At 41.7% G+C, this 27,525-nt stretch overlaps 1 protein-coding gene across 1 annotated transcript in view; it reads left to right on the top strand.

Moving 5' to 3' along the window:
* SV2C (synaptic vesicle glycoprotein 2C) overlaps positions 1-27,525 on the top strand; it is a 252,207-nt gene that overhangs the window by 189,322 nt on the left and 35,360 nt on the right. The window contains exons 5-10 of the mRNA XM_007975799.3: positions 12,039-12,172; positions 12,658-12,747; positions 18,731-18,841; positions 19,612-19,700; positions 23,610-23,774; positions 26,691-26,824. Of these exons, the coding sequence (XP_007973990.3) occupies positions 12,039-12,172; positions 12,658-12,747; positions 18,731-18,841; positions 19,612-19,700; positions 23,610-23,774; positions 26,691-26,824 (723 nt within the window). The remainder of the gene's footprint in view (positions 1-12,038; positions 12,173-12,657; positions 12,748-18,730; positions 18,842-19,611; positions 19,701-23,609; positions 23,775-26,690; positions 26,825-27,525) is intronic.

The raw sequence follows: 27,525 nt of genomic DNA, 5'->3' as shown, positions 1-27,525 counted from the left end.
GGCTCTTTTAGTATAAATTTGCATAAAAATCTTTTACAAAAAAGGATATATATATTTTTTTTTTTTTTAACTTCAGGCTGATTGACCTATGCTATCATAACATTAATACTATATTGTTATCTATATACAAAAGAAAATCCCAAAGGACCTTTGCTCAAAATACAGACACACATGCATACACATGCACATTTCATGCTGTCAGCTTTTTTCAAACTCTCAGACTCATCATTTCTCTCACTGCAGTTTGGGAAGCACCATGCTTGAGTCAGTCTTACATATTGGCCCCAGGAACCCTTTCTGAAAAGGTCCCCTCATTCACTCTTTGCATATTGGGAGCACTCACAGAAGATATTCCAGAATGAAAAAATGACCCTAAAAAAGTAAGCCCATCAATTTGTGAGTTTCAAAACCCACCAGAAAACGTGCTTCTTCGAAAGCATGGTTAGGGTCATAAGTCAAATTCAGGAAGTAGAGGCATAATGTGACTTCCTTCCACTGCTGGCTGCTCCTCTGTGCATTCCAAAGGGCAAGACCAGAGTTTGGAAACAGAAATAGAGAAACTCGCAGGGAAGGTCGGCTTGTTGCTTGGGTCTGCTCTTAAAGACAGATGACTATTGGAGTTCGTTGGAATTTAACCCCTGGACTCTCTCCCTGGAACATATAATTGGCTCTCACTTCTTGAAAGCATGATTATGTGCCGCAGGCAGATCCCTGCCAATTATTTTGATTGTGATTGCTTTGTGCATCTCTGTTGGCAATAGTGTTCACAGAATTTCAGCTCAAGGAGAACGGCTGCAGCCCCAAGGATCCAAGATTAGAATATGACTGCGGCTATAGGTCAAAAGATTAAAGGTCTGTGAATATGGTTCTCTTTTTCACCCAGAGATACCAAGATAGTCTCTGGCACTTTTGCCTTGGTATCCGTAAGTGAGAACTGTATTGTCAGTGTTTAGATTGTCACAATCAGAATTCACATTCGTTTAGTTCAGAAAAATGTGTAAGTATTGAATAGTGGCACAATTATAATTTGATTCTTTCTCCTCTCTCTTCTCCCATCAGGGCCTGTGTCTCAGAAAATGTAAAGGCTTGCAACTCTTTGAAAAGCTTTCTCTTTTCCTTTTTGGGTAAAAAGTTATACAAGACACTACAAAATTCAAACATTAAGGAAATGTCCAAAGTGAAAATCTTCAGAATGGAGGACTATAATTTTTTTCAAAAAGTAAAAGTCCTCATGGGCTTCTACTCCCTACCCTGAGTAACCACTTTAAATAGTTTAGTGCATTTTCCTCCTAGTCACTTTCTAGATGTACTGATATGTTTTATGTATATATAGAAATGAAATCACTATTATTTAGAAGTGCTTTTTCCACTGAGCAAAGTCACTCGGACATTTTCCATGTATCTGTTTAGAAAAATCCACCTCATTCTTTCCCAATAGTTATACGATGTTCCATTGTAAGTCTATACCATAGTTTATTTAACTATCTCCCCTTCACGTGCCCCCCTCCACCTACTACTTGGCCTTTTTTTCCTTTTTCTCCTTTTTTTATTTTTTTCTTTTTACAAATTGAGAAAGAGATGAAAAATCTCTGCTGGTATTAGCAACAGGAACCATCCAGCTGCATTTGGTTAAATCTTGTGGACTCACAGATGCATGACAACCTGAGTTTCCAGCCAAGGATTAATGTTTCATGCATATTACATAGTATTTATATTTTAAACCTGTGACATGTTGAGGGGATAAAATTTTATATCTATAGGAACAAAATCAGAAATTCATCTGATCATTGTCCTCTTCCTGGGCTTGTTGGACACTTCAAAAAATGGATTCGGGGCCCCTTTTCTAAAGAAAATTTTAGTTGGCCAGGTGCCTTGTGAGTAAAGAAGACCATAGACAAATCAATACAGGTGATTTACTTCTTAGCTTAAAAATTGATCTCACATATGATATTCAATGTTTCCATTTAGAACTTTGGATTTGTGTCTTGTACCTAAAATCTGCATTCTTACCAAAAACTATTTCATTAATAATATCACATAACTGACAATCAAATGTAGATCAGCAGGCTGGGCTCAGTGACTCACACCTGTAATCCCAGCACTTTGGGAGGTCGAGGCAGGCAGATCATGAGGTCAGGAGATTGAGACCATCCTGGCTAACACAGTGAAACCCCATCTCTACTAAAAATACAAAAAATTAGCCAGGAGTGGTGGCAGGCGCCTGTAGTCCCAGCTACTCGGGAGGCTGAGGCAGGAGAATGCCATGATCCCAGGAGGCGGAGCTTGCAGTGAGCCAAGATCACGCCACTGCACTCCAGCCTGGGTGACAGAAAAATATAGATAGATAGATAGATAGATAGATAGATAGATAGATAGATAGATAAGCAAAGTAGGTGTCAAGTCCCCCAGGGGATGAGGGACAGAGCCCAGACAAGAACATGAAAGCCAGCATCCTTGTATGTGTGTCACACACTTCTGCCTTGGTACCTTGAAAAGTTTCAGACAGTCAGGCAACTGGGGAGGCAGCTATTTTCTGCAGCCACAGAGCACATCAGCTTAAGGCTGGCAAAAAACTTTGATTATTATGCATGACATATAATACTTTCATTAACTCCACACTGATTAGTGCTGTGCTGGAACTACTTTCTGTAATACTCTAATTGAGATCCTTCCTTGCATGGAACTTGTATTATCTGTAGATAAATTCCTCTGTATGACATTTGAATGAGTATCTTAACAAAGACTAAAGGATAATTAGAACCATCACTCATACAAGACATATTTTTTAAGACAAAAAGGTGTGGTGCCAACATAAAAGTTTCATTTAAAAGAATCCATTTTACTAACTGCAGGTAAGTATCCAAAAGCAACAACCCAGTTTCCCAGTTGAATGTGGCTTGTTTTCCCATTCCTGTCCTTTATTCCATGTTGCTGTCTCTCCACTTTCTGGTTTTGTAGTGTAGGCTTTGTGTGGCTCTCAAATTCAAATTTAAGCCACTTAAAATGGAGCTCAGAAGCGGGTCCTGAGAATTCATGGCTGAGTAGTGATGGCGGTCAGTGTTTTACCCCTTCATTCTTGTATCTATTTTTAATCCAGAGAATTGTATCATAGTTTTAGAAAGCATTTGCAAGGTCATTTCTTGAGGCCCTCATGGTGTCTATCTCTCATTCAAGCCACAGGTTATCACCCATCAGCCTTTGACCCTGCCCCCTGCCATGGGACATGACACAAGGCAGGAGGAGCATCCAGCACCCTTTCCAGGACTCCCTCTCAGGGCTCACATGATCCTCCCACCTCAGCCTCCCAAGAAGCTGGGACTACAGGCATGCACCAGGCTAACTTTTGTATTTCTTGTAGAGACGGGTTTTGCCATGTTGCGCGGAATGATATGGAACTCTTGACCTCAGGTGATCTGCCCACTTCAGCCTCCCAAAGTGCTGGGATTACAGGCATGAGCTACAGCACCTGGCCTTTTTTTTTTTTTTTTTTTTTTTTGAGACAGCATCTCACTCTGTCACCTAGTAGCTAGGACCACGGGTATGTACCACTACATCTGGCTTCTTTCTTTCTTTTTTTTTTTTTTTTTTAAGAGATGAAGTCTTGCTATGTTACCCAGGCTGGTCTCAGAATCCTGGCCTCAAGCAGTCCTGCTTCCTTGGCCTCCCAAAGAGCTGGGATTACAGGTATGAGCCAACACATCTGGCCTTGTCTGTTAACGTATCTGCCTTTTTCAATAGATTATAACCTCCTTGAGAGCAGGGAATCAGTCTCCATATCACAGCATTATGACAGGCACATATAGGCACTAAAGTAGGAATCAATGAACAAAAAGTAAATGAAGATATCACTAGGCATTAGGGAAACACAAATTAAAATTGTGATGAGATACCACTAGATACCTATAAGAAGGGCTAAAATTTAAGAAAAGAAACCTAACAAGTGAAGGGAAAGATGTGAAGCAGCTAGAACTCGCATACACTACTGGTAGGAATTCAAAATGGCACAACCAGTGTGCGAAATAGTTTGGTAGTCTGCTATAAAGCTAAACATGAGCTTATTATGTGACTCAACCATTCCATTCCTACATATTTGCCCAAGGAAAGTTTGGTGGCACACAGAAATGTATGAAATGTATATAACAACTTTATTCATAACCACCCCAAACTGCAAACAATCTAAGTGTCCTTCAACTGGTGAGTGGATAAACTAAATGTGGTATATTCACACAATGGAATACTACAACACAATGAAAAAGAACAAACCACAGGCATGTGCAACAGTTTGCATAAATCTCAACTGATTATGCAAAGTAGAAGAACCAGACCAAGGCTGGGCATAGTGGCGCATGCCTGTAACCTCAGCATTTTGAGAGGCCGAGGCAGGAGGATGGCTTGAGCCCGGGAGTTCAAGACCAGTCTGGACAACATGGTGAAACTCTGTCTTTACAAAAAGTTAGCCGGGCATGGTGGCACTTGCCCATGGTCCCAGCTATTTGGGAGGCTGAGGCAGGAGAATCACCTGAGCTTTGGAAACCAAAGCTGCAGTTCTGAGATCATGCCACTGCACTCCAGCCTGGGCGACAGAGGAGACCCTATCTCAAAAAAAAAAAAAAAAAAACAGATTCAAAAGCTATGTACAATATGATTCTATTTATATGATATTCTGGAAAGACAAAACTATAGGGACAGACAAGAGATCAGTGATTGCCAGGGGTTAGGGCTGGAGGAAGAAGTGACTCTCAAGGGGCAGCAGGAGGGAATGTTTTGAGGTGATGAAACTGTTCTGTGCCCTGATAATGATGGTGGTTACATGACTCTGCATTTGTCAAACTCATAGCACTGTGTAACTGAAAACAAATAAAGTTTTACTCTATGAAGATACAAACTTAATTTGAAAAAGTGAATCAAAGTTGTTTTGCTGTTTACTGTAGATTCAGAAAGAAAATACTCAAAAGAAAATCTGGGTCTGTGGTCTTGTAGCCTGCACTGATTTTGCCCATGCTCATGTACACATAGTTGTGTGTGTGTGTGTGTGTGTGTTCAACAAACATTAAAAGAACACTTCCTATGGACTAGCACTTGCTTAGGAGGTCTTGATGAGTAGGGAAAGCAGGGTTCCACTCTCTTGGTGGGAGAGGGACAGGTAATAAATATGTAAACAATATGTGAATATGACAGCTTTAGATAGTGATAAGTGCTGTCAGAACAATAAATCAGGCCTACGTGGTAAAGAGTGGGATTTGGTGTGTGGGCCTCTCTGAAGAGACAACCTTAAGCTGAATCCTGGAAGGTACGAAGCAGGCAGCCATGCCTGCAAATACTCAAGTAGAGCTGTCCAGACCGGGAAAACATCACATTCCAAGACTCCTAGGGGACAACATTGAAAACCCTCTCACTTCAAAACTCAGAAAGGCTGGCTAAAATACAACAAACATCCTTTCTATACTTTCTCATGCATGGCTGGGCTTCCAGGAAAAAAGGCTTAACCCCTAGGATGGGATTAAGCTCTATGTTCAGAGAATTGGAAGCAGGTCAATGGGACTGGCTCAAGCCAGTTAGAGGACCAGCAGAAGATGAGCTCAGATACATGAATAGGAAGCAGTTTACATAGGCCTTAGGTGCCATAGTAAGACATTTGGGTTTCATTCCAAATGTACTGGGAGCTGTGGGAGGCTTTCAAATGACAAAGTGAAGTGACCTTATTGACATTTTAAAAGGATCGCTCTGGCTGCTATAGGAAGAATGGACTCTGGAGGACCAGGAGTGACAGGGATTCCAAACAGGAGCCTGTTGCTGAAGGTCAGGGGAAGGTCCACGTCGCCCAGAACCTGTGCAGTGCCATGGAGATAGGGAGAAGTGAGTGGCTTTGAGGTATATTTTAGAGCTGGAACTTGCTGATGGATTGAACATTGGGGGTTGTGAGGGAAAAAGAAGATGAGAATGAGGTCTCGGTTTTTGACATGTGTATCTGGGGTCTGACAGTGCTGAAATAGGGAAGGGTAAGAGAGAAACAAGAGTTTTCCTTGGGAGTGTGACAGGAAACCAAAATTCCATTTTAGACATGGTAACTTTGAGACACCCACTAGGCATCTCTGTGAAGATGTAAGTAGGCAGGTCAAGGTATATTTCTGGAGCTCTGGGAAGAGAAAAGAATGTATTTCAGAGACAGTGGCATGCAGGTGGCACTTACAGTCATGGCGATAGATTAGTCCCCCTAGAAAGGGCCTATGGGCAGAGGAGACGACTAATGACCAAGATTTGGAGTTTGCCAACCTTTGGGGGCCAGTCAGAGGAGCCAGCAAAGGAAACTGAAGGAAAGCTGGTGAGGTGGGAACGAAACTAACACGTAGTGATGAGAAAGCCAAGGGAAAAAAGTTTTACAAAAGACAGTGGAATGGACAGCTATACAGAATGATTTAGAGAGTTTGATTGGAGTGAAAACAGAGAAGCAACCATTAAATATGACAAAGACTGGTGACTTTGGTAAGCTCAGTTTCTGTGGAATTTGGGGACAGCCTGTTTGGGGTGAGAATACTGGGGGAGAAGGTGGAGACTGGCTATAGACCATCCTTTTGATGGTTTTACGGTAAAGGGGAACTGAGGAACAGCAGTGCAGCCGGAGAAGCCTGTGGGAGAGGAGGAAGGGCTCTTTCTCAGGTGTCAGATAGAGATGTGCTGATAGAATGACCCATCAAATCAAGTGAGAGAACATGACGATGAGGGTTGGAGAGGGACAGATATTTACAGGAGTTCTGTCCTTGAGGGAAAGAAAAGGATGAGCTCCACCGCCCATGTGAGCAGGGTGGCCTTAGCTAGGCACATGGATGGCTCATCTGTTGTAACCAAAGGGAAGACAGAGAGATGGAACAGGGGCAGGTGGATGAATAGATTCAGGAATGAGAAGATGAGATGTACGTAGTTCTCTCTGTGTTTATTTCCTCTAAGAAATAGGAAGTGAGGTCAAGTGCCAGGAGTGGAGCTGGCTGTTGGAGATTTGACGAGAAATGGAAAAAGGTATAACATTGTTTTGGAGACTAGGGGAAATAAGCATATTACAAACAAATGGAGAGAGAAATGATTGAACAACACACCCTTCAGAGAGAGAGACACCACCAGCATGTATGTGTTTATATGTGTGTGTCACACACGCATATGCACACACACACCTAAGCAATGAGGGAGAGAAGGACCTCAACAGCAACAAGCAAGCTAAATTTCAGCTGTTCGATGGAAGAATCTCCACTGGAATGAACGATTCTAAGCTGAGCAGAGCTGGACTGCTCTGCCAGCTCTCATCAGTTAGCTCTCTTCTGGGTTTCCATTGTGGTCCAGTTCCTTGGGAGGCTGAAAACGGCCCAACTGGAATCGTGTTGTAATCAGTCTCTCCACCAGCTGATATGATGTTCCAGAGCAGGAAGAGTGAAGAACAAAATTCCCAAGACCAGCTGTCAAGACAGAGCCTGGCGTCCTTAGAGAGGCTTCTGGAGAAGTCCAAGCAAAAGCAGGGAGCCTGCCCGGCGCTGCCCCGGCAGCCTCGTGGCCGGCTCCGAGGTGGCCTGGCTGCTTTCCCCATGGGGGGCCTGGTAGGCAGGCGGCAGGGGCCGCCACGTGCAGGACCTGCCCGGGTGTGGGGATGTAGGGTCCGCTGGCCCAGAGCAGGTTCATCCTGCCAGGCCTGGATCCAAGCACAATCTCAGCTTTTGGAGCCAGCAGTTGCAGCCAGGCCGAATTCAGCTGTTCTGACCCAAGTTCAGCCAACAGGTGAGGGTCGGCCGTGTTCCCGGTGTTGAGAGCGCCGCGGGGTGCGCAGCAGGGTCTGAACCCGCCGGGATGACAGGATCCCGGCGATGCGGCCCAACAGGAAGCAAAGCACAGGGAGGCAGAAACGAGAAACTGTATCTCAGCCCAAGTTCTGAGTCAGTCGGCCCCGGGCCAGGTTAAGTAACTTAGGACTTGCAAAACCTAAAAAAACTAAAGCAGTAGAGAATTACCTTATACAGATGGCAAGATATGGACAACTAAGTGAGAAGGTTGATACCTTCTCAGAACGAGGTTTAATAGAAATCCTTAAAAAAAGTAAACCAGCAAACAGAAAAGACAACAACAGTGAAATTCAACAGAAGAAAAGTAATGGACTCTGATGAAGATAACGATTATTGAACTAAAAGTGTTCATAGACTAGAACTTAATGGAACGATTCTAGGACAGAAGTTAAGATCTGATTAAAAATTTGCTTATTGTTTATATGGCTTTTTAAAAAATAAGCTTGTTATGCAAAGTAAAAAAAAAAAAAAAAATGGCAGGGAGCCTGACGTTTTATAGAGAATGCTACAGTTCTCCAACTTAACTTCTATCAGCCAGGTTAGCAGTAGAGCTTTAACTGTAAGAAGAAGTGTATTGGTTTCTGTTGCTGCTGTAACAAATCACTGTGAGCATATTGGCTTTAAACAACACAAATTTATTATCCGACATTTCTAGAGATCGAAAGTTTAAATGGGTTGGCAGGGCTTCTAGAGTCTCCTTCTGGAGGCTCTAGGAGAGATTATGTGTCCTTGTCTTTTCCAGCTTCTACCAGCCACCTGCATTCCCTAGTTTGTGACCCAGTCCTCTGTCTTCAAAGCCAGCAGCACAGCATCTTCAAATCTCTCTCCAAACTGACCTCTGCTTCCCTCAACCCATCTCCCTTTCTCAGTGTGACTCTCCTGCCTCCCTCTTTTCCTTCTAGGGACATTTGTATTTACACTGAGCCCAACCGTATAATATAAAATAATCTCTTTATCTCAAGATCCTTAACACTTGCAAAGCCCCTTGGCATGTAAGGTAACATATTCACAGGTTAGGATGAGGACATCTTTAGCGGTGAGGGAATATTATTCTACCATAAGAAGCTTCCTGCTGTATCCATTGTAGCAACTTTCTCTTTGGTTAAATCACTTCATCCTATTTGCCTTTGAAAACTTTACCTTCTGAACTAATTGATGTTCTGAGTGAGAAACACGTGAGGGGAGAAGAAAAGACACACACACACAATACCTTTAAGGGTAAACAAGCTTTATCCCACATAAATGGCAATGCAGATATAATAAGCAAATTGATATAATAAGCAAACGATATAACAAGCAGATTGATATAATAAGCAGATTGCAATGGGAAGGGGAGAAGGGAAGAGATTTACATTCACAAGACTATGCAGGATTCACCCCCAGACTGGGAAGCAACAACCTGGGCTCCAGAGTCGGCCACTCGTCTGTGTACAGATGATGAGAGGTCTCATGAAGGTTCGGCGCACTCTGGGACCCTAACTCTTTTTGTAACAAGTTGTTTGGCATGAGGCCCAGTCACGAGAGCCCTTTGCGACTGGGCTCAAGGAACACAAAAAAGTCAACCTGTTTTTGTGATTGTCTATTGTTTTTCAATAACTAATGTATAGGAATTGATTGAAATAGAGATTTCTCCGAAACAGTGCTGGATGAATGCCTCAAGGGGCTCACACAACATGTTCTGGGACTTGGTGACCATTGTTTGTGTCCATGTTCAATTGAATTCAAATTTAATATTTAACTTTTCCTCCACAATTGATTAGAACAGTGGCACCAGAGGCTAGCACAGTGGCTTACACCTGTAATCCCAGCACTTTGGGAGGCCGAGGTGGGCGGATCACTTGAGGTCAGGAGTTCGAGACCAGTCTGGCCAACATAGTGAAACCCCGTCTCTACTAAAAATTCAAAAAAAAAAATAGCCAGGCGTGGTGGCATGCACCTGTAATCCCAGTTACTTAGGAAGCTGAGGCATGAGAATCACATGAACTCAGGAGGCAAAGATTACAGTGAGCCGAGATCGTGCCACTGCACTCTAGCCTGAGTGACAGAGTGAGACTCTATCTCAAAAAAACAAAACAAAGCAAAACAAAAACAAGGCTGGCCGCAGTGGCTCAGGCCTGTAATCCCAACACTTTGGGAGGCTGAGGTGGGCGGATCACAAGATCAGGAGATCGAGACCATCCTGGCCAACGTGGTAAAACCCCCTGTCTACTAAAAATACAAAAATTAGCTGGGCATGGTGGCGTGCACCTGTAGTCCCAGCTACTTGGGAGGCTGAGGCAGGAGAATTGCTTGAACCCAGGAGGTGGAGGTTGCAGTGAGCTGAGATTGCACCACTGCACTCCATTCTAGCAATAGAGTGAGACTCCGTCTCAAAACAAAAACAAAAACAAAAGAACAGTGGTACCAGAGACCTTCCCTTCTCTTGCCTTCACTGTTTCCCCCTATACTTTATGAAATGTACTGTGGCCTGAAATTTAAAACATTGCATTTGCTTAACTCAGCCACCTAAAGCTTTTATTTTTTCTTTCAGTCCCTTAAAGTAATAGGATTTAAAGCTTTTAAAAAGAAGTTCTTTATATGAAGCTCTGAGATCAAATGTGAAGTGAACAAGTTGTTTTCTCTGATCCATCATAGGGTTTTTTCTGCATTTTGGATATGTGAGAGTTTTGAACTTCTGCTACATAAAACATCATAGCAATCATACACCCTACAGTTTATGATGTAATTAATATGGTAATATATTATCTTCATATATTAAATTCCCAAAAAGATTCTATTAATCTAAGATTAATATAGCTTGTCATTGATGTTTACATTATTTGTCACAAATTCAGCATTTAAGAATGAGTAAACGTGCACACACATGAGGCTGTGTGTGGCTGTAAGATTCTGTTTCAAATCCTGGCAGGAAAGACTAATGTGTAACTTCAGCTCTGCAGCCTTGAGGAAGTTACATCACCTTCAGAATCTCACTTGGCTCCCAGGTAAACAGTGAGTAATTATACAGGTCTCCAGGAGATAGGATGTATACTATCTGATTTTTGTTCACAAAAAGGCATATAAATTCCAAGCATTGCTAGAAATTAAAATTTCACCTCACATAATTCATCTATGCCTTTATAAATCTCCTCTCTGTTTTCAATTAGATGGGATATGCCTCATTATTTCTCATTTAGAACCAGCCATTTGAACGAATTTTATATTCGTTTGAATGAATATAAAATGGTTTGCTTTCAGCCATTTTATATTCATTCAAATATTAGCTTTCTTTTAGTTCTTGAAAGGATTTCTGTTTGTCTCCCATTATGCTTATTTTTATAATATATAAAATTTTATATTTTTATAATATGTAGAAGTTAAAGTGTTCTATTTAGAAATGTAAAATTCTCTGGATCTATTGCATGAGGTGGATGAGGAGACATGCAGCAAACGCCAATTCCTAATAATTGTGCTGGTCAGGGTGCCAGCAGGAAGCTAGTGACACCCTCAAAAGGGGCCGTGGAAAGGAGTTTAATGAAGGGACTCTTTATAAAGATGTGGGAACCATTCAGAGAAAGCAATAAGGAATAATAAAGCACCCTGGATCCACCTGTGCCTCAAAGAGCAACAGGAGGGACGGGTAGCCAGACCCTGACAAGAGTTGTGTCTGCTGTGGAAGAAGGCCCACGAAATGAGAGCACCCACTGCCAGACCTCTAGCCAGTCAGGGGGAAGGCAGAAGGGAAGCAAGGGAAATAAATATCCCAACCCTCCTTCACTTTGTTCTCTTGCCTTCCTTCCTTTATTCAAACTTAGCTATACAAGCCAGCGGGCAACGGAGCCAGTTGATGCAGTCCATAGAGAGCCATTCCCTAACACACAGCAGAGTGGGAAAGAGTGGAGAGTGATCTGGAAGAGCAAACAAAAGATAACTAGTACAGTGGTCTATTGGAAAAAGCATCCCAAATTTATGTTGGCCTTTGGGGTTTGGTACATACATACCTGCACCCCCATACTTAGGCCTTGACCCCTTTAGTTCCAAGCACCTTTCTTCTCAGCTCGGCCATTATGGGTCTTAAAGTGGAGCTGGCCACCATGGATGATGCCCAGATCAGCTCACTGCTCTGTGGATAGTAAGACTTGACTAATAAGTCGATGGCTTGGGCACCCTGGGTGACATTCCCAGGAGGCTGTCTAGGAGGAGCTCTCCCTCACTCTCCCTGTCCTCCTTTTCCAGGTTGGAGCTTCAGCATGGGATCGGCCTACCAGTTTCACAGTTGGCGTGTGTTTGTCATCGTCTGTGCACTCCCCTGTGTCTCCTCCGTGGTGGCCCTCACGTTCATGCCTGAAAGCCCACGATTCTTGTTGGAGGTAACAGTTATTATTGCAGATACTCAGGCAGCCCACCTCTATTGGAAAAAGTTCCATGTTAATTCTAGGAAAGCACATTTGCCTATTTGAGAGGTACATTTTCCCTTCCTATTATGGAATGATGGAGGGTTTGGTTTCATGGAGACCTGCTTTCAACAACCACCATGTTAAAAAGCTGCCTCGTGGCTAGAAAACACTCATGTTTCTACTTAAGCAAATAACTTGACTCAATGAAGAAAACATGATTTATTGTTTTAAAGTGAAATTTTACCATCTGGAGATACTATTTCTAGTTATAACCACATTATTTGAACTGCTCATGTGTTCATTGATATCCAAATAGTCTGTGCGTTCCAATGGGATGTACTGAGATACATTTGCACAATTACACCTCATTTGATCTAACAATGCAAGATGGCTATTGGAAAATCAGGGACAGTAAGTGTGTCACTCCTAGCACTTCACTGTCCACTCTCATTTCTTAGGTTGGAAAACATGATGAAGCTTGGATGATTCTGAAGTTAATTCATGACACCAACATGAGAGCCCGGGGTCAGCCTGAAAAGGTCTTCACGGTGAGTCTTCTCCTCAGAGAATCCTCAGCACCAGGGATTGAGACATGTTTAATGTCAAGGGAAAAATTGTAAATATTTTAGACTTTTCAAGTCATATAGTCTTTGACACAGCTACTCAACTCTACCATTGTAGTGCAAAAGCAGCCATAGGCAATGTTAAAACAAATGGGATGACTGTGTGTCAATAAAACTTTATTTACAGAGACAGGCGGAGGGCTGTTTTTGGCCCATAGGTTGCCAACCTCACTTATGCCTATCTAGGACTCAAGGGCTCTGTGGTTGATTAAATGATAACACCAACCCAAGAGATGGGGTTAAGGTGGAAAGACTGAATTTTCATCACAGACTTATTCTCTGACTCAAAGGCTTAGTACCCGAGGACAAGAGATTCTTGGTGTAGGGACTGCCAGCTGATTCTCCTTGACCTGCTACCAGAAGAGAGCCAGCCTCTGCAGGGCCATTTCCTCCACTCAGCCAGGTCACACCTTTTCAAATGACACTCAGCCCCCACAAAGGTATACACTCACAGCAGCCCCATAACATTTTCTCTAAGACGTCACAGAGACATCTTAGAGAGGTATGCCTCTATTAAGACCACCTTGAGGCCTGTAACAGACCTTGGAATACATAGTAAATTGTAAAATTATTTATTGAAAACAAAAAAATACAGTATCGAATAAGTGAGAAAACAATTACACTAAGGATCAAAGCAATGTAACTGAACATAAAACTAATCTCTGGGTTTCCTGATATATTAGTCCATTTTCACGCTGCTGATAAAGACATACCCAAGACTGGGCAATTTATAAAGGTAAAAGATTTAATTGACTCACAGTTCAGCACGGCTGGGAGGCCTCAGGAAACTTCTGCTCATTGCAGAAGGGGAAGCGAACATGTCCTTCTTTACATGGCAGCAACAAGGAGAAATGCTGAGCAAAAGGAAGAAAATCCCCTTGTAAAACCGTCAGATCTCATCGGAACTCACTGACTATCATGAGAACAGCAGCATGGGGGTAACTGTCTCCATGAATCAATTACCTCCCACTGGGTCCCTCCCACAACACGTCGGGATTATGGGAACTACAATTCAAGATGAGATCTGGGTGGGGACACGGCCAAACCCTATCACCTGACAACCAAAGCAAAGGATAAATTTAATGAATTATATCATTATTGATATAAAGCAAATGGCAGTATATTCGCTTTTCAGGAAAGGCCAATTTTATTTTGTTCTAATTTGTGAAAAGTTTATTCATAGGCCTTATTATAAGGGATATTGAACAATATAATGTACATTATTTTCAATAATACTTTTACATAAAGGCAGACATTTCACACATGGCCATTTCCTAGGTTAATAATTAATCAGAATTTGGTAAAGGAAGGTAGCTATATAGGAAGCCAGAGAAAGGTAATCCAAGAATGTGGCTTCAACTTGATATAGCTTGACATGAACGTAAGGTATAAAAGAATCATAGATACAGTTCCAAAAATATATATTTCATTTTATTATACATGCATGCACATGGGCACACACATACATAGCACACACCCCAGTTTCACATTCTAGCAGCTTCCCATTGCTCTCAGGATAAAGAAAGAAACCCTCCCTCTGGACACTAAGGCCCTGCCAGTCTCCTTCCTGCCTGCTCTCTGGTTCCCTTCTCTCTGCAGCTACGTTCATCCCTCAACTCCTCGCACTCGACATTTGACTTACTGTACAGCACTGCCACGGTGCTGCTGTTTGCTTTGCATGGAACATTCCTCCATCTCTAGTTACAAAGCTGATTCTCCATGGGGAAAGCCAGTATAAATTAATTTAAATTGGTTGCATGAAATGTTTTGGAAGGAACAATGGTTTAAAATCTTTCGATATATGCAGTCATATAATTAGACTAAAAATGGTCGAGTGTAGTGGCTCACACCTGTAATCCCAGCACTTTGGGAGGCCGAGGTGGGCGGATCACAAAGTCAGGAGATTGAGACCATCCTGGCCAACATGATGAAACCCCATCTCTGCTAAAAATACAAAAATTAGCTGGGTGTGGTGGCATGTGCCTATAATCCCAGCTACTCGGGAGGCTGAGGCAGGAGAATGGCTTGAACCCAGGAAGCGGAGATTGCAGTGAGCCAAGATGGTGCCACTGCACTCTAGCCTGGCGATAGAGCGAGACTCCGTCTCAAAAAAACAAACAAACAAACAAACAAATAGACTAAAAATGTTTTGTCTACAGTAGGTTGGAGGGACATACCATAAGATGTAAATGGGAAAGTACATAAGATCTTCAGTGGCTTATACATAACATCAATTCAGTTCTTAAAACACACGAAATCACTTTTGATTAAATAGTCCCCTGCTATCTCATTTATTCATTTCATTTTATTTAGGAAATGAATTTTTCATAATGTAAAGATAGACTGCAATTTGGCCTCTATCCAAATTATCACAGATTCTTAATTAGCAAAATTTTCTCTGCAGTGTAATGCAGAAATGAAGATAAGTAATGGATATCCTTAATTAAGGCCTGGAAGCTGTTGAGGACTCTTCTTTTGAGTAGATGTATAAGAGAGGGAAAAAATTTTAATTTAAAGGATCATACGGCTGGAAGAATCTTGAGACATTATCTGGGTATACAACATCACTTAACTCTTCTCAGCCAGATGAAGAGAAACCCTTTATTTACCAGACCTTCTGAGAAGGTGTCTCTGTAGGGCCTCATTGCCCTACTTACCTGCCTTTTCTTCCAAAAGGGTTGAGTTACCAAGTCCACTAATGGCGATCTGTGTTAATGTTGTTATACGAGGCCGGGCGTGGTGGCTCAAGCCTGTAATCCCAGCACTTTGGGAGGCCGAGACGGGCGGATCACGAGGTCAGGAGATCGAGACCATCCTGGCTAACACAGTGAAACCCCGTCTCTACTAAAAAATACAAAAAACAGCCGGGCAAAGTGGCGGGCGCCTGTAGTCCCTGCGACTCGGGAGGCTGAGGCAGGAGAATGGTGCAAACCCGGGAGGCGGAGATTGCAGTGAGCTGAGATCCGGCCACTGCACTCCACTCCAGCCTGGGCGACAGCGCGAGACTCTGTCTCAAAAAAAAAAAAAAAAAAAAAAAAAAAAAAAAAAAAAAAAAAAAAAAAAAAAGTTGTTATACGAAGGTTAGAAGAGAATAAGATGGATATACTCCAAAAGTGACTGATAATTTCAAAGTCATTTATATGTGACTTTCAAAAAGTTGTTACATGATTCTCCCATGACAAATTTATCTTTTTATTTTTTGAATCTACAGTATAGCAAAATTGCATGTCTTTACTAAGGTCTCCTTTTTTTTTTTTTTTTTCTTTTTTTTTTGAGACAGGGTCTCGTTCTCTTGCCTAGGCTGGAGTGCTGGAGTGCAGTGGTGTGATCACAGCTCCCTGCAGCTTCAACCTCCCTGGCTCAGGTGATCCTCCTGCCTCAGCCTTCCTAGTAACTGAGAATACAGGCATGTACCACCATACCTGGCTGATTTTTGAATTATTTGTAGATAATTCACAACGGGTCTCCTTATGTTGTCCAGGTTGGTCTCAAACTCCTAGGCTCAAGTGATCCTTCTGCCTCAGCCTCCCAAAGGGCTGGAATTACAGATGTGAGTCACCATGCCTGGCCCTCTTAAGGTTTCCTCTGAAGCTCTTCTTCGTGTGCCCTTACCTTAAATATTGTTTTCCAAGACTTCATTTTCAGCTAACTTCCATTTTAACCCTATTCACTCTCCTTAGCTGATCTCAGCTGTTTCCTGCATGTCTCCTAATGCACAAACCTCCTGAGCTCCAGATATGCAGGTTGAAGGGCTCTGTGGGCATCCTTCTAGATTACATAGACTCTTTAAAAATGGCATCTTTGGGCAGCGAGGGGTGGGGGAAAATGGCATCTTTAAATCTGAATTTATCACCTAACGAGTCCCCAAGCCTTATCATTGTCCTAAATTTCATCAGCAGCTACCACCAGCACCACCTAAACCTAAAAACTATATTCTTTCTTTTAGCTTCAGTACATCTAAGAAACCATTGTGTTTTATTATTCCACCTCCTAAATATCAGTCCACTGCCGCTGATTTGGTGCAGTCCTCCTTATTCACTGCCCTCTGACCTTCTGCTATCCCTCAGGAATCCCAAGCTCTTTGCAGTTTCCTGGCACACTCTTTTCCCTCCTAACTCTGGACGTTTGTTTGCACATATTTCTCCCACTTGGAATGTCCTCCAAGCAGGTTACATGCATGGCAGATAGCATATTTCTCTATAAGCCTGCAGTTCCTGAAGCCTCTCTCTCACTTCCAGGTTAAATGGGCTGTTCTGAACAGTATTTCCTTCCCATCTATATAGATCCCCATTGGAGTACTGTTTTTTCATTTTGTATGGTAATTGTTTGGAGCCCCATGGCTGCCTATGTTTGCATCCCGCATGGGTGCCAATGAATAAATGAACAAACAAACATCAATGAGTGAAAAAGAGGAAGCCTCCCAAAAGTGGATTAAGACTGTCCCATGATGAAAAAAAAAAAAAAGGCCGGGCGCGGTGGCTCAAGCCTGTAATCCCAGCACTTTGGGAGGCCGAGACGGGCGGATCACAAGGTCAGGAGATCGAGACCATCCTGGCTAACCCGGTGAAACCCCGTCTCTACTAAAAAATACAAAAAAATCAGCCGGGCGAGGTGGCGGGCGCCTGTAGTCCCAGCTACTCGGGAGGCTGAGGCCGGAGAATGGCGGGAACCCGGGAGGCGGAGCTTGCAGTGAGCTGAGATCGTGCCACTGCACTCCAGCCTGGGCCACAGAGCGAGACTCCGTGTCAAAAAAAAAAAAAAAAAAAAAAAGAAAAAAAAAAACACCTTTTTTTAATCTAGAGTTTTAAAAACATAATTCCTACATGGATTATTTTGAGCTGACTGCATTTGATTTGCAATTCCATATTTAACTCAGAGATTATTTTTGCTGAGTACAGACATCTTTGTTTACCCGGCCAGAAAGAAGCCACTGCCTACTTGGTATAATTTGAAAGGTGCTGAGGGTCTCCAAGCCACCTCTGTCTAAAACTGGCCTAGGTACCTGTATTCTGCCAATAGAGTTGCCACTTTAGATGTTGGCAGGATGTCCAGAAAAACCTGTTCAAACCTCTGGCAAGGATAATGTGTACACATTTCCATGTCCTCTCAGATTTATCAAAAACAGGTAAATCTCGATTAGCAGGAGAAGGCGGGCTAGGCCCACAAAGGTCCCATTCTTCCTTTTTTTCTATTTTCAGAATTCATTCTCTTTGCTTCTCCTGTCTTTTGGTTCTCTTCCTTAGCAAAAAGAGGCTAACTGAAGTCATAGATGCTGCTTTTCATGCTAAACCTCTATCATTTATTTCCCTTACATGGCTGAGAAATTCATGTTGATGCTTGCAATCAAAACTCCTTCACTTAATCTTGAATCGTGGCTACCTGTGGGTATTTGCTGACTAGCCACTGTGGGTTAGGCTGTGGGAAAAGGAAGAAAAGGACCGGAAGTGGTGCTCTGAGAATAATGATGGGAATGCTTTCAGAACTACAGTTAAGGGTCAAATTCATCAAATCAGTATGTTTCAAAGAAAAAAATGTGTACACTCACTTTAGCCCAAGCTAAATAATTCTTAATCCAGAATCTAACTTATCCGGATGTTTTGTCTGCTAATGTGTGTCTCTGTAGTAATGGTTCAGGGAGGGCATTTTGGTTTCACATTATTCTATTATTACTTGCCCTTCCCCCATTTCTTTGTGGTTTTCCCTCTCACTCATTCCTTCTTCAGTTCTTCTAGGTGCTGTTCGGATCCGTATAATTATGCCAATGGTCTCATATATGTATGAAGTGATGACCAAATACCGCCTACTTCTTGCCAGAGTCAGTTTTTGCTCCTGTAAAAACAAATTGTAAGTCTACAATCAGCAACTTCAGAGAAGGTAACTTAGCGCTTTGATCTGTTTCTCTCTACAGGTAAACAAAATAAAAACTCCTAAACAAATAGATGAGCTGATTGAAATTGAGAGTGACACAGGAACATGGTATAGGAGGTGTTTTGTTCGGATCCGCACCGAGCTATATGGAGTAAGTAACAAGTCCCCTGATGACCTGCATGTCACTTTATTGCATTTGAGGTTAGTCAGAAGAGGGGTTTACTGGACCTGCCCTATGAGCGAGGTTCTTTCCTCCTGCCCCCGACACCTGACTCCTGGACCACAGCCAGGTCATTGGATCCCTCTCGACCAGCATTTAGCCAATACATTCCATCTGGGAAAGATGGAAAGATGGAAAGGGAAAGTGTTAGTTAGGCCAGGAGTCTTGGCAGTGGCAGGGTGCCTTCAAGTCTTGAGTTGCTTTGTCCATTGGCATCCAGGAAGCTGAAGAATGAAAATTCTGGCCGGGCACGGTGGCTCAAGCCTGTAATCTCAGCACTTTGGGAGGCCGAGACGGGCGGATCACGAGGTCAGGAGATGGAGACCATCCTGGCTAACACAGTGAAACCCCGTCTCTACTAAAAAATACAAAAAACTAGCCAGGCGAGGTGGCGGGCGCCTGTAGTCCCAGCTACCCGGGAGGCTGAGGCAGGAGAATGGCGTGAACCCAGGAGGCGGAGCTTGCAGTGAGCTGAGATCCGGCCACTGCACTCCAGCCTGGGTGACAGAGTGAGACTCCGCCTCAAAAAAAAAAAAAAAAAAAAGAATGAAAATTCCAATTACCTTTAGCTTTTACGTTTTAAGGTGAAATGAATTCAACTCAATGACAACTCAGCTTTTTTTATAATTTGGTGGAAGGGGTCGGGGAGTGGGGTTGACTAAGTAACTGCATGAGAAAACTAACTCTCTAATATTTCACAGATTTGGTTGACTTTTATGAGATGTTTCAACTATCCACTCAGGGATAATACAATAAAGCTTACGATTGTTTGGTTCACCCTGTCCTTTGGGTAAGTGATATTTAAATTCTTGGCAAGCAAAATTGTTCAATGTCCACATTGTAACTCCCAGCCATGCTGCTTTCTTTTCTTATATTGCTTGATGCTGTTAACCTGCTAAGGAATAAATTGTTTTAGGTTCGCTGAGAGTTGTGGTTGTTATAAGCCAGTTATTTTATTTGTTTTGTCATAAAGCCAAGGTAGCAAAACCAATTGTATCTGCAAAATCCAGTAAGGCCCTGGATGATTTGCCCCATGACTTCTCTGTCGTGTCCTCCTTTGCCCAGTCCCAGCCATACCAGCCTCTCTGCTCTTCTTTGAACATTCTAGAACAGTTCCCATCTCGGGCCTTTGCAGTGTTCCTCTGCCTGAGTTGCTTTCCCCTCCAGACATCTGCCCAGTTCATTTCTTTACCCTCTTCAACTCTTTCCTATATGTTACCTTCTCAGTGATGTCATCCTCTCTTTTAAAAAAATTGCAGCCCCTCCACACTCCCTATCCCCTTCTCAGCTCTACTTTACCCCACAGCACTTTCTACCTTCTAATATGCAAAATGCTCCTTTATTCTGTATAAAGAGTAAAGTTCTGGCTTCCCTCTCTGGAAGTTCCATGAGGACAGGGGTTTTTAACTGCCTTGTTCAAAGCTGAGTGTGATGCCATGCACCTATATTCCAAGCTATTCTGGAAACTGAGGTGAAGGATTGCTTGAGCCCAGGAGTTGGAAGCTTAAGTGTGTTATAATCACACCTGTGAATAGCCACTGCCCTCTAGCCTGGACAACATACCAAGACCCCATCTCTAAAAAAAATAATAATAATTTCGTTTATGTCTCATTCACTAATGTATATTCCTGGCACACAATAGCAGCTCAATAAATAGTTGTTGCCAAATGAATAAAACTACCATATATGTGTTCTAAGAAAAGAGGAAATAGGGGGAAAATATCCAGATTTTATTTGCTAATCGCTGACATATTCACTTTAGAATGTGTACAACTCTCTTGTTGCCTAATTTGCTGTTTAGAAAAGAAGAATTAGATAATACCCTACACTTTCAGGTCAGCAGGATCTCAGTACCTTATAGAGCCTAACATTTATCTTGCAAGTTTCATCTCTTAACATCCCTAAATCAAACCAGGCAAGTGATCAAAGATGACCACTCTTTCTCAGTGCTGGAGGAGGTGGAATATGGAGAAAGAAGGAAGCTGGGGGTCAGGAGACCTAGCAGCCCATTCTGCTGGGTGGTTTGGCTAGCTTGTGATTTGCAGACATTGCTTAGTCTCAGTTCCTCATTTCTATATTAAGAGGGTTGACTTAGAATATGTAAAGTAATTCCCACCTAAGCTCTAGAAAATCCATTAATCTCTGAAGGAAGGGAAGGCTGAAAATTAACCTATATTAAGTGCTTACTCTGTACCTAAGCAAGGGGTTAAGGACAAAGAAGACAAAGATAAGCAAGAAGGAAGTCCTGCTGTCAAGGTGTAAAGAGTAATCATCATTATCTGGTTTGTTTATTTTGTTTACTAATTCATTATTGATCATATTTAAAGCTTTATGATTTATTTTACTGCTATATCCCTGGCACATTAATAGTGCCTAGTATTTAGTGCATGTTCAGTAAATGTTTGCTAAATAAATGACAAATTAACCGAAAGCCCTCCAACATCGTTGATGACAGACATTCTAGTAATGTGCCCTCCTCATTGTTGCCATTTCAAGGTTTGTATGTGACTAGAGAACAATGCCATAAATGTTGTACCCCTAAGTCATTTCTTCCTCAATAACTACCCTCACACCCCCACAGTCATTACTATGAAGGAAAGGGGTGGAAATCCTGAGGCACAGATGTTTTTGGAATCCTAATGACAATGATGATAAAAATGACCCATACTGTCTTCTGAGCACTTTCTATGTGCTAGATATTTGACATCCCATTTAAACTGAGCAACCACCCAGGAAGGTGGATACTCCCGTCATTCCAATAGTAGAGATGGGCAACTGAGGGTTAGATAACTGGCCCAGGTTTAGGCAGCTAGTAAGCAACAAGACCAGGATTCAAACCCAGCCTGTCCTCCTGCAAAGGCTATGTCCATTCCCACTTCTTTCCCTGTGTCTCTTTGTCACTGGGGATAAACTAGAGCAGTGGTTCTCAAACTTGAATGTGCATCAGAAGAATCCCTAGAGGACTCCCCTGCCAGAGTTTTTAATTCATCAGGTTTCACTGGAACCTGGGTTTGTGGGGGATGATGATCCTGCTGGTCCGGGGGACCTTACCTTGGGAGGTACTACTTCAGAGTAGCACTGTACAATAGAGATATCATGTGAACCACAGATGTTCATTTCAGATTTTCTGGTAGCCACACACACACACACACACACACACAAAGTAAAAAGAAATAGATAAAATTAATTTTAATACTACATTTTGTTTCATTCATTCTCTCTTTCCTTTTTTTTTTTTTTTTTTAGACGGAGTCTCACTCCGTCGCCAGGCTGGAGTGCATTGGCTCGAGCTCAGCTCACTGCAACCTCCGACACCCTGGTTCAAGCGATTCTCCTGCCTCAAATTCCTGAGAAGCTGGGATTACAGGTGTGCACCACCACGCCTGGCTAATTTTTGTATTTTTGGTAGAGGTAGGGTTTCACCATATTGACCAGGCTGGTCTCGATCTCCTGACCTCGTGATCCGCCTGCCTTGGCCTCCCAAAGTGTTGGGATTACAGGCGTGAGCCACCATCATTTCAACCTATGATCAGTATAAAAATTATTAGCAAATATTTTTACATTCTTTTTTCCGTAAGTCTTCAAAATCCTGTGGTATTTTGTATTTATAGTATATGTTAGTTTGAACTAGCCACATCTCAACTGCTTGGTAGGCACACGTGGTTGGTGGCTTCTGTATTGAACAGCACAGCAGCATGACACAGCTGTTAGAATAACACATTAGAGGTCAAGAGGCAGAAAGGGGAAATAACTTGGAATCTCTGAGAATAACACGAATGTCCTTTTCACAGCCTCGAACTACCTTGGGAACTGGCACTCTACCCCCAGGATAACAGTATCACAGCAGTGTAGCAACCAAGAAAGATTCCCTATTAGCAAAAGAGGTCATTCTTTAAGAGCTCTCACCATGCTTGGATCCCAGGAGTTTGTACCACCAGACTAGGAGGGAGAGTTTCTCAGAGCAGCCTGGAATGATGAGAAAGATATTGGGGCCAGGATGCCAGGTGTCTTACTCCATTTCTGCCACTATAGCAAAATACCACACCAGGTAATTTGTAAATAATAGACATTTTATGTTTCACAGTCCTGAAGGCTGGAAGTCCAAGATCAAGCTGCTGGCAGATTCAGTGTGCAGTAAGGCATAGTCTCTGCTTCCAAGATGGCAGCTTGTCGCTGAGTCCTCAAGAGGGGACAAATACTGTGTCCTCATGTGGTAGAAGGGATGGAAGGGGAAAAGTGAGGGAGGCAGCACCCTCGCACCTCTTTTTATAAGGACATTAATCTCATTCATGAGGTCTCTGCCCTCATAACTTAATCACCTCCTAAAGCCCGCACCTCTAATACTTTTATATTGGGGTTTTAGTTCCAACACATGAGTTTTGGAAGGACATATTCAGACCGGGCACCATGTATGAGCATAGGATGGGATGCTTTCTGCTTGTCTCTTCCCAAAGGAAGGGTTTAGGAATTACATACCTGGGGTTCTCCGGCTAACCGTAGGCCATCTCTCAAGCTTGATTTTTGCAGATTAATGTTGGGGGAGAGGGACACGTGGATTGCTGTATGACGAATTACTCATAATATTATAGGGAGCCAGCCATTCTCCAGGAACTATTACCACTGTGAAAACACCAGGGAGGTGCTCATTGCCTCTGGCATGCTAGCGCCTTTACAAACTCACATTTCTTTGTCTTCACAGGTACTATGGATTATCTGTTTGGTTTCCTGATGTCATTAAACATCTGCAGTCCGATGAATATGCATTGCTAACCAGAAATGTGCAGAGAGATAAATATGCAAATTTCAGTATTAACTTTACAATGGAAAATCAGATTCATACTGGAATGGAATACGACAATGGCAGGTCTAGAAACTTGAAATAATTTAATTTGCTACCTATCCACAAAAGCATTTCTTCTTAGCCTTCCCTGCACTGAAACAGGCATAGTTTTTGTTTGTTTGTTTGTTTTAGTTTGTACATTTAGTCATTTTCATGGTGAATTTCAATACTTCCAAACAGGCTTTAAATAAAAGGTACAAGTGTATCCATTATTTCACTTAAAACTATTTTTGCAGCTAAGGTGCTTCATATTTATTAAGTAGTGGACTTGACTGGTGTGGAAAGAAAATTTAGAGCAATGTTGGAGAGCGACAAAAATAATGGAAGGAAGAAAAGAGTGAAGAGTATGGGAAAATAAGACAGGCTATAGGATTATTTAATTCACAGAAGAAACCTGAAATGTAATTATATGAGTCTTCTATTCCTGAGAAACAAAGCCACTTTTCAGAATTCACCCTTCTCAATATGCTGAATCCAAAATTGAGATCAAATTGCATCAGGAAGAGTTTCAATTAGAGAATAGGAATCATTCCCCGAAGTAAAGGGCTTTGAAAGATGGAAGGGTCTCCTTTATGGGATTTGAAATATTTCTTGATGACAAGAGAGAACTGACTCAGGGAGGTGGTCCTGGGTCATTCTTTTAGACAGGGAAAAGAGTAGACCAAGTACTTGTTTATATCCAAGTATTTTTGTTGCCTGAACAAATAATTGCCAGTGTAAGTTCATGATAGTTTGCATCATTCTTAGGAAATTGTCCCAATTTCAAAAGTGATAAAAGTAAAACTCTAAAATAATCAAAGTTCCCCAGAGCAAAAACCAGTTCAGAAAGATGAAAAAGAAATCAGTGGGATACTTATGATCTGTGTAATGGAAAAGAGGGTTACTAACTAGGAGGTAATTGTTCAAATTAGCAATTCAATGAAGGAACTAATCATAATCCAAGCCAAGTAGGATCACCTTCACTGTCCCACATAAAATACTGACTTGAATCTGCACTTACATTTCACAGAAAGCTTAGCGTCAAGTCCTCTGTGATGCCAGCGTGAAAACTGACTTTCAAAAGTATTGTTACTCCATTAGAAATTTCTAATATATGTTTGTGTCTCTGACAGTCATATTTTTAGTAATATATGTTAAAGTTCTAAACTGGATATTCGGTCACTGCTTAGAACTTTTTTACATTAGCAATATAATGATTACTAATTTTAATAGTATTACAATTTTTGTAAAACACATATGTTACACATTTATTTTAAAAGATGATAGAAACAATTTTTTTCTCCTTCAGGAAAATTTGAAATACCATTAACAGATTCATTTCTTTAAAAATAGCTTTTTTATTCAGCATCATAAAATGGCAACTCTTTATGTACTAATATGGAATAACCTCCAAGGTAGACTAGAAGGAGATAAAGCAGGTGTACTTTAGACACAGAATGCTCCTGGAAGAGCACACAAGAAACTGACAACAATGGTTATTCTGGGCAGAGGAACTTGTGGCCTGGGGATGGATGGGTAAAGACTGACTTTTTCTGCATTCAACCTTTCGAATTGTGCATCGTGTGTCCTCTCTGAATTATCCATTCAAAAAATAAAACTGATTCATTCCCTTTTCCAAATTCAGTTCCATGACAGAAAAATTGATAACTTTTTAAAGCTATGCCATTATTTAGCCTCTTTTGGTGCATTTAGATGTTTTTACTCTGGGTCCCTGGAGTGGGGATTGAAACAAGATCGTTATTATTTTTTCCAGGTAATGTACCATGGGCAATGATTTTTTTTTAAGCTGATTGGTCTGTGAGGCCACAGTGCATTGTGAACCAACACACGTAATTGGGTATTAGGGAGAAAGTAATTTTGAAAGTACTCAATAGTTAGTAAATTGCTTTTAAATCAACCTACTTACCTAGAAGGATCAGTCCCTTTCTGCCCCTAATAAGAGGGGTATTGACATAATAACTCCTTCCCCAGGAGAACAAGCATTATCCTCTCAGTGACTGGATCAGTCCCTTTCTGCCCCTAATAAGATTGGTATTGACATAATAACTCCTTCCCCAGGAGAACAAGCATTTTCCTCTCAGTGACTGGCTAAGTGTACATTCATAGTCTCTTTAAAAAGTACCAAGACACATTAATGAATATTTATCTGTGTCTGCTGGGAGTCCTTATCAATGCTGATAAGGCCTGAATCATGGACTCTTCTAAGATGTTATGATCATTATGACTGTTACCATCTTTACCACGTAGAATTCCCCCTTATAACACCCAAAAATGTACCTGAACAGGTTTCATCATTCTTCATGTTTCCAAAAATAAGCAGAGTTCTCATAATTCTGTTTGGTTGAAGGGACCATCTGTTGGCTGTAAGAAGAAAAATTATCCTGGAAATGAGTGTCACCTATGAGTTTCTTCAACCCCAAGTCAGTTATTCTTCATATAAATGAAACAGAATTCTCATGCTCTCTCTTTGGGATAATTGGAGATCCCTACACTAGAATGAAGAAGACTGGATTTTCAGCTAGGGAAAAATAATTTTATTAAAGGATCGGGTAGGAGGACATCCTTAAGTTAGAGGCATTAACCCCAAATAGAGAATATTCAAATAAAGATATATGTGAAGAGACAATAGGATTAAAACCTAAAGAACAGCCCCAGGTAATCCCCAAAGTATCTTCAGTTGCATACCCCACAAAACATTTTACCAACATTGCAAAAAGCTAAGGGAAGTTAGGAGTGTCATCTCTTTATTGGTAAGCAACAAGATAGGCAAAGGTCAGCCTGGATAAGGAAAAGGGGAAAAAGCAGAGAGCTAAGAAAATCCAGAAGTCTGTGTTCTTTATAATTAAGACAGTGGGGCATTCCATCTCTAAAACTGTTTGACTTAGCTTTGAACTTTGATGGACACAGTCATTGATATGAATTTTTCTGTGTGTTGGGCAGATTCATAGGGGTCAAGTTCAAATCTGTAACTTTCAAAGACTCTGTTTTTAAGTCCTGCACCTTTGAAGATGTGACTTCACTCAACACCTACTTCAAGAACTGCACATTTATTGATACTGTTTTTGACAACACAGGTAAGTGTGCTGCTTAGTACTGCCTCTACCTGAGGCCTCGTCAAAGGGCCCACTGTGATAACCCTGTAATAATGTGGATGGAGGCTTATGCGGGAAGTGGATATTAAAGAATAAATGGAACAAGTTATCTAAATCAGGTTGGATCAAAGGTTGGCTCATATTGTTTGTCTTTGTCAGATTTAGTGCAAATGGAGCTTGCCACAGTTCAAAAGTTGGCAACAACAACAACAACAAAAAAATCCTTTGATGAATAAATTTTTAAAGCGAAGACCTAACCTCTAGTTTATTTGTTTTGACAATCCTGGGTTCAAAATCTGATGTTTGTTTAAATGCCTCAACTCTATAGCCAACAGAGATAGACAACAAGTGGCTACATTCAGATATATTTTTAGCCAAATCCATGTAACGGGGTATTTTAAACTCCCTGGGGGTGGGGGAAAAGGAAGGCAAACAAGCATTGATTGAGCGCCTATATACCGTTTTCTACTCTAGGTCATTAGACATACATTATCTCATTTAGTTTTCACAGTAGCTGAGGCTTAGGAAAATTAAGTAATTTGTCCACAGTGTCAAAACTACTACTAACAGATGTTTGAACCCAGATTTATTTGATTTCAAAGCCTGTGCTTTCCACTTTCCCACTCCCAAACATTGGTCTGTGTGTCCTGTAAAATGCATCCAGCATAACAGCCTGGCATTGG

This window comes from Chlorocebus sabaeus, chromosome 4 (genome assembly GCF_047675955.1).
Source record: "Chlorocebus sabaeus isolate Y175 chromosome 4, mChlSab1.0.hap1, whole genome shotgun sequence".
NCBI lineage: Eukaryota > Metazoa > Chordata > Mammalia > Primates > Cercopithecidae > Chlorocebus > Chlorocebus sabaeus.
This window is presented reverse-complemented; position numbering and strand designations above follow the sequence as displayed.